The 8,019-nt window shown below is 44.3% G+C and overlaps 1 protein-coding gene across 1 annotated transcript; it reads right to left on the reverse strand.

Annotated features, from left to right (window-relative positions):
• Positions 1 to 213: 213 nt before the first annotated feature.
• Positions 214 to 7,169, reverse strand: fbxw9 (F-box and WD repeat domain containing 9). The gene is made up of 6 exons (XM_024144708.2): positions 6,876 to 7,169; positions 5,500 to 6,550; positions 5,031 to 5,179; positions 2,142 to 2,345; positions 878 to 943; positions 214 to 726 (listed from the first exon to the last, which is right to left on the reverse strand). The coding sequence occupies exons 1-6, from the start codon at positions 6,933 to 6,935 to the stop codon at positions 652 to 654; spliced, it is 1,605 nt and encodes a 534-aa protein (XP_024000476.2). The 5' UTR covers positions 6,936 to 7,169; the 3' UTR covers positions 214 to 651.
• Positions 7,170 to 8,019: the final 850 nt, after the last annotated feature.

Genomic DNA, 8,019 nt, shown 5'->3' on the forward strand with positions numbered 1-8,019 from the left:
TAATTGACAAACAAGTGCTGTGGTACTGAGTATAAGAACGCCACTACACACATTATGACAGTTAGACCAAAATACTTTACAATCAGTGTGTCAGAACGGCTTGACTGATTCTTTACATTGTGTTTCCGAATCTGTTTCAATTGTCAAAGAGAAAAATACTTCATCTATTTTCTAGAGACCAACTGTCTGGAATGCTGGTGGCAGAATGTCCTCATTTTAAATCAACAAYCTAAAATWWAAAAWAAACAGATCATGTACAAGTGTTTAAAACCATTCAGTGGTGCTGTGCCTCAAATTAACTCCCAAATATACACTTGAAGCTAAAATCCAGTTTATGTGAAATCTTTTGAACGAGTGCTGGGTCKACAACACAGAGACACACAGACAGAACTACACCATGAAGTGTTATTATCTTGYGCCTTTTCTTTTACATTTCTTTACATTAGTTAAGGAAGCCTTTTTGTGTGTTCTTTTCTTTGATAAAATACATGGGGAATCACACAGACACACTAAATATGTTGGGCTTGTATATAATTTTTGGGGTAAAGCTAAGAGCACTGGTCCTTCACGTCAACATTCTCACAGCATGAGAAAGTTGATCATTTAAACGACAGACCATTACACGTCAGTCATCTTGCATCACAACCCCCCTCACCTCCTGGCCCGCCACACCTCCACACACATTTCTCCTGATGCGATAGCCAGCACTCCTGCTTCCACACTGAACTACAGAGAGAGCGAGAGAGAGGACAGAGAGGAACAAAGACAGAGAGAGAGTGAAACAGATCTTTCTTCAACCAGATCAAGGTAGGAGGCTAAGGAGAGAGGCTATCAGCCATCAGAATCTCAAAAGAAAAAAGTGATGTGAGAGACTCACCCCATTGACGCCTGCTTGGTGGTGCAGTGTGCACAGCGTCCTTGGAGGGGCACAGGGGAGGTGCACCTGGAAGATGAATGGTTGATAAGATAGGAACAGGGAATGAAGAAACATGGATTTGTTCATTCATGTCATCAATGCACATTTGCTCTTTGATAATGGTTTAATGTTCTTTGTAACRGAATGGGCAGTGAAAATTATTTTCCTCTTAGAGGACAATAAAGTAGGCTATCCATTTATCTAAAAACCCCCAAACAGAATTCCATTACAACAGAGCTGAATAGATATTACTACATATGTTAATATAACTATTGTATGGTGATGCCAAAGACAAATAACCATCCTGGGATGGACAATAAAGACATTGTAATCTAGTGGGCTCCAGGTTGTAAACCTGGCTAATGCTGGGCATACACTACACAAGTTTCTACATCTTAACTAGGACCCGTTCTTTTATTCCGCCCATCCTCAACCCCGGGACGTGGTGCTCACATTACACCAGGATTCCCTAGCTGATCCAGCCCTGCGTTTTCGGTTGTCGTAGGAAGAAAATGCTGACGAGCAACAGTGAGCTGCTTTACAAGTGTGCATATTATTATGTGCAGAAACATTTGTTAAAAAGACTGACTGAGGCCCAGAAATGGACTTAATATGAAATAATGATCATATGAAATTCTCTTTTAGGTTTCTGTCATGGTAGGACGCAGATATAATATTGCGGAATTTGTTTTGCAGTGGCCAGTGCCCAGGTGGGTGGAGATTTCACTTAAGGACCAATGGAATGATAGAAATAATCCAACTCCGCCCAACCGGGCACCGGGCCATGTAAAACATCACCATCACCAGTCCACACGTGCATGTTTGCTTTTCCTCTTTGTTTTGGTCTCACATACTGAAAGCTCTAGCTATTGGCAGCCGTCCTTGCCCAATCGCGTTGTAGCACTGCTCATACTACAAGAAACACAATCACCATTTCTGACGTCAAAAAATTATCGTGACCTCCGACAGGTGTCTGGAGAATGGAACAGCAATCATCGGTGAGTCCTTCACCCGCTCAAACAAACTACACAAGTCCCGACGTACTGATCCTAGTCCAAATGAATAAGATTACACCCCGATCATGAAAATTTATCTGGGACAGCAAAAACTTGGCGAATTCATGGCAAAATCGTGTAGTGTATGCCTGGCATAAACCAGAAAGAACGCCATGCCCACCATTGTTTCCCAGCATTCAGACTGGTTTAACCAGGCTAACAGGACGTACCTTGGTGGTGCGGTCAGCGGAGCAGGTGTAGAGGCTCCCAGGGGACCTGTGGATGCCGGTGACCAGTGAGGTGTGTCCCACGTCAAACTGGGAGAGGGGCTTGAAGAAACCGGCCTGCATGGAGAAGGCATGGAGCATGCCCCGGTTGTCCCCCGCCCACACCTCACTGTCACTGTAGCACATTGACAGCAGATAGGAGCTCAGCTGGGAAGAGAGGAGACAAACCAGAATGAAGACACACATACTAACATATTATAGCCTGGTCCTGGATCTGTTTGTGCCGACTTGCCAAATCCTGTCATTGTTGAACCAAATAAGACAAAACAGCACAAGCGGAAGTGTCAGAAATGAAGGAACTTGTCTGTCGGCCCTGCATTAAAGACCAAAATTAGTTAAAGAAAATGTTTATAAATAAAGAAGTATACCAGTTTCATTTAAGGACCAAAAACGTGACAGCTGTGCCATATAGATTGCAAAATAGTTGGGAAGAGATTTTCGATGTACCAAAACCATGGCACATGGTTTATGAACTGATATGCAAAACGACACCGGATTCAAAACGTAGAATGTTTTAATTATTATACAAAATTCTTGCAACCAGTAGAATGTTATATATATGGGCGATTCAACCATTCCAGCTCTGCACATTTTGCTGTGAAGAGACAGAATCATTAGATGACTTGTTTTGGTACTGTCCACATGTAGCTTGTTTTTGGTCGCAGGTTCAGGAATGGCTGAAAAATTGCAAAATTACCTGGAGCTAACTCTGCAAATAGCACTGCTGGGTGATTTGAAGAGTCATAGTCAATCGATCAATAATATAATACTTTTAGTAAAAAAACTCTTTAATTTACAATCTGTAGAAACTATGAGAATAGAAAGGTTCAAAACTTTTGTGAAACATCACAGTTGAAAACTATATGGACAGAGTTAAGAGATAGATGGGAGGGGTTGAGTGGAGCTGAAGGGTTGGACTAAAAACAACAACATAGCTAATGTCAAATATTATGTATCTGTAAAATGCATATAGGTTCAGAACTTTTGTGAAACAGCACAGTTAAAAACATATGGCAAATAGAATGGATGGTCTTCAGATATAGATGGGAGGGGTTGAGGGTAGCTGAAGGATGGGATTAAAAACAAAAAAATAAGTTTGGAGACACCTACTCATTCAAGGGTTTTTCTTTATTTTTAATATGTTCTACATTGTAGAATAATAGTGAATACATCATAACTATGAAATAATAAATATGGAATCATGTAGTAACCAAAACAGGTGTTAAAAAAATCAAAATGTATTTGAGATTCTTCGAAGTAGCCACCCTTTGCCTTGATGACAGCTTTACACACTAATGGCATTCTCTCAACCAGCTTCATGAAGAAGTCACCTGGAATGCATTTAAATTAACAGGTGTGCCTTGTTCAAAGTTAATTTGTGGAATTTATTTCCTTCTTAATGCGTTTGAGCCAATCAGTAGTGTTGTAACAAGGTAGGGGTGGTATACATAAGATTTGGTAAAAGATCAAGTCCATATTATGGCAAGAACAGCTCAAATAACCAAAGAGAAATGACAGTCCATCATTTCTTTAATACATGAAGGTCAATCAATACGGAACAATTCACAAACTTTGAAAGTTCACAAAAACCATCCAGCACTATGATGAAACTTGCTCTCATGAGTTCCGCCACAGGAAAGGAAGACCCAGAGTTACCTCTGCTGCAGAGGATAAGTTCATTAGCGTTAACTGCACCTCAGATTGCAGCCCAAATAAATTCTTCACGGAGTTCAAGTAACAGACACATCAACAGCATCTGTTCATAGGAGACTGTATGAATCAGGCCTTCGTGGTCAAATTGCTGCAAAGAAACCACTACTAAAGAACACCAACAAGAAGAAGAGACTTGCTTGGGCCAAGAAACACGAGCAACGGACATTAGACAGGTGGAAATCTGTCCTTTGGTCTGATGAGTCCAAATGAATCCAACCGCCGTGTCTTCATGAGAAGCAGAGTAGGTGAACGGATGATCTCTGCATGTGTGATTCCCACCGTGGAGCATGGAGGAGGTGGTGTGATGGTGCTTTGCTGGTGACACTGTCAGTAATTTATTTAGAATTCAAGGCACACTTAAACAACATGGTTACCATGGCATTCGGCAGCGATACGCCATCCCATCTGGTTTGCTCTTAGTGGGACTATCATTTGTTTTTCAACAGGACAATGACCCAAAACACACCTCCAGGCTGTGTAAGGGCTATTTGACCAAGGAGAGTGAKYGAGTGCTGCATCAGATGACCTGGCCTCCACAATCACCCGACCTCAACCCAATTGAAATGGTTTGGCATGAGTTGGACCACAGAGTGAAGGAAAAGCAGCCAACAAGTGTCCAGCATGTGTGGGAACTCCTTCAAAACTGTTTGAAAAGCATTCCAGCTGAAGCTGGTTGAGAGAATGCCAAMAGTGTGCAAAGCTGTCATCAAGGCAAATGGTGGCTACTTTGAAGAATCTCAAATGTAAAATATATTTTGATTTGTTTTACACTTTTTTGGTTACTACATGATTCCATATGTGTTATTTCATAGTTGAGGTCTTCACTATTATTTTACAATGTAGAAAATAGTAAAAATAAAGAAAACCCATGGAATGAATAGGTGTGTTCAAACCTTTGACTGGTACTGTATGTATAATATTATTATATATAAATAAATAACAGAATTCATTTTTATATCTGTGTCTACACATGATGACCTGAGGTACCCAAAAATACTTTCAAAATCTCCAGTAATATACCCTCCCTTTGCAACCCAAAGTGTGGGGACTACATGAACAGTAAATTGTCAATCCAATACTCTTTTTATACAGTGTGTGTGTGTGTATGCGTGTTTGTACCTGTAGTTTCTGTAGGGTTTTCCCTGCTCTTCGGTCGTAGATGACCACAGTGCGGTCTTTACTCCCAGATAGGATGTACTGCTCGTCTGCTACCAGGCACAGCACCGCGTTGCTATGGAGACGTAGGCTCTTCACCAGAGGCTCCGCCACTGCAGCGCAGACAGATCATGACATCATRCTCCAGCGACATCTGACAATGTTAGTCTGTCAAATTCCATAAACCCATTGATAGTTCCTGGATTTGCTCTAATCAGATGATATATTCCYAATGGGCAGTCCATTTGGCCAACCAAAGGATAACACATAGAAATATAATTACTAGAACGGGTAAAGGCCCTTAGTCCAATTACCCCTCAGTAAGTCTATTTCTATACAATAACCATTAGTATTGTTTGTGTTCACTTTTATCGACTGACAATCTAATTTAGTAGAACAGAGACTTCAAGTACCCATCTTATGAATCACTCACCTCTTGTGTCGTAGACGCTGACCTTCTTGTCGTAGGTGCCGGCCAGCAGCACGTCCTTCTGGGGGAGGGCCAGGCAGAGSACGGCAGCCCGGGCCCTGATTAGGCCCCTCTCAGCCCCTTGGGCCCCCAGGTCCCATAGCCTCACTGTGCTGTCGAAGGAGCCCGAGGCCAGCAGGGGTCCCCGGGCCGCCAGGCACCACACCCAGCCTTTGTGGGTGCTGAAGAGGCCCTGGCCCCCCAGTGTATGGAGCAGCCTGCCCGTGGAYCCCCCATCCCGTAGGTCCCACAGGTTCACGTTCCTGTCCCGGGAGCCTGAGGCACACACCGCCCCGTCYCCCCCTACCAAGAGGACCGAGTTGACCTCAGCGATGTGTCCCGAGGGGAGGGAGAGGCGCTCCAGGGCTGGAGGAGGACTGGGAGCACGGCTGGACCCGTTTCTCTCCCCATCACTTCCCAATCTCAGGCCCGCTATGTCATCTTGACCGTCTCTATCCGCCAAAACTCCCACTCTCTCCTCCACCTCGATGGCCTCCAGGACACCTTGTTCATCATCTCTCTCCTCCTCCATCATCATGGCCTCGGCTGCAGCCTCCTGCCTCTCCTCTCCCTCCCCAACTCCCATCGGTAGATCCCCTTCCCTATCTTGCTGCATCTCTCCCTCCTCCATCAACTCCTCCCCATCCCACGGTACCGCCATCACGCCTTCCACTTGAAAACCCACCTCCTCTACCCCTTCATCCACTTGGGGCCTGCCCTCTTCCACCTCCTCCCACTCTCCAATCCCTTCCTCTGCCAGGGCATCTCTATCCCTTTGCCTCTCCTGGGCCCTCTCCACCTCTCTCTCCCTCTCTGCCTGCTCGGCCTCCCTGGCGGCCCTCTCCCCCTGGCCCGTCCAGCAAGCGATCAGCTCCTCCATCTCCAGGCAGGCCGAGGGCCAGTCGAAGCCGTCCCGTGGCCCCACGGGGAAGGAAGCTCTGGGACCAGTTAGCCTGCGTGCCCGCAACTGCCACGCCGTGCTGTCCTTACRCACATTTCCCAGGGCGTGACACACCTGTAGAGGGAGAGACATGGACATGATTCACACTGTAGGGCTGGCCTGAATAGTACTAGGCTGGCTTGGAAATGTTATTTTCTCAAGATCCTTTCCATCATGGTTCCAGCAGCTATGATGGATGTGTAACCAGGTCATGACAGCCCAGTACAGATCAGATAGATAAAGAACCCAATCGTTTATTTTTTTCAAATGTCCCTAGCCTAGCATGGTTTCCAGTCTATTATGGCATTAGCCAATTCTGTTGTCAATGGCATGCTGGACAAGCTAAAGCAGAAACAGATCGGCATCCAGGAAAGGTATGACGCTGTCCACCGACACACACCTGTGGCAGGACCGTGATGACACACTGTGCCGGGAGGTGCGAGGCGATGCGAGCCACCATCTCCCACGGCAACGACAGCAAGRKGCTTCCTTCAGCAGAKGGGGAGGGGCTCGGTTSAGCAGAAGGYAGCTGAGAGCCTGGGGGAAGRCTGTGAAAAAGAACAGTGTGTTATACCCTTCTTACACATCCGTATCAACCCAAACTGTACAGGCGCTGACACATTGTCACTTTGTCTTTTCCAGCACGGTTCCAGCTACTATTGCAGGCGCATCAAAACCAAGCCAGCAGTGCTCATTAGTGCACTAGTAAAACATTGGAATGGTAGATTTGCAGTGGAAGAATGTGCAAAGTAGAAATATAATAATGGGGTGCAAAGGAGCTAAATAAATACAGTAGGGGAAGAGGAAGTTTGTTTGGGCTAAATTATAGATGGGCTATGTACAGGTGCAGTAATCTGTGAGCTGCTCTGACAGCTGTGCTTAAAGCTAGTGAGGAGATGAGTGTTTCTTGGCTTCAGAGACTTTTGCAGTTCGTTCCAGTCATTGGCAGCAGCTCTCATTGAGATGGATTGCCAAGTTAAATGTTGCGCCCCTGTCACATTTGGTATAATTTTTTCATGGCTTCCATCAAATGAGGATCTGAACTCCTCAGCTTGTTGTAACAACTTTCAGACAGCTGCCTGACAACCTATGGATTATGCTTAAAGTGCAGACCTATCATTCAATGTATGAATGCAATTCTTTATTGTAAACCCATTGTCAAAACTGATCCTATGCTTTTTTTTTCTTAAATGAACAATAACAATTTACAAAGCCAACAAACAACTAGTGTACAACAAATTTAGCCATACAAAAAAAATAACAGATTGTGGTTTGTTTACATTTTAAGCTGATGACGAAATGTTGAATGCGCCGGAAAAGAAACCCCATTTGTTAGGGTCGTCGCGTCACTGGGCAGTTCATAAACCGTACCTATTTCTAGAATTTTATCTTATTAAAATCTAATTTAAAACCTAACCTTAACCACACTGCTCACCTTAAATTAAGATCCAAATGCTCGTTTTTGTTTTTACGATACAGCTATCTAAGCTAGTGGAAACCTTAATTTGAATGAAGGATCAACCTTCTTACAGTAGCTAGCAACT

Source organism: Salvelinus sp. IW2-2015, unplaced genomic scaffold (assembly GCF_002910315.2).
Source record: "Salvelinus sp. IW2-2015 unplaced genomic scaffold, ASM291031v2 Un_scaffold5728, whole genome shotgun sequence".
Lineage (NCBI taxonomy): Eukaryota > Metazoa > Chordata > Actinopteri > Salmoniformes > Salmonidae > Salvelinus > Salvelinus sp. IW2-2015.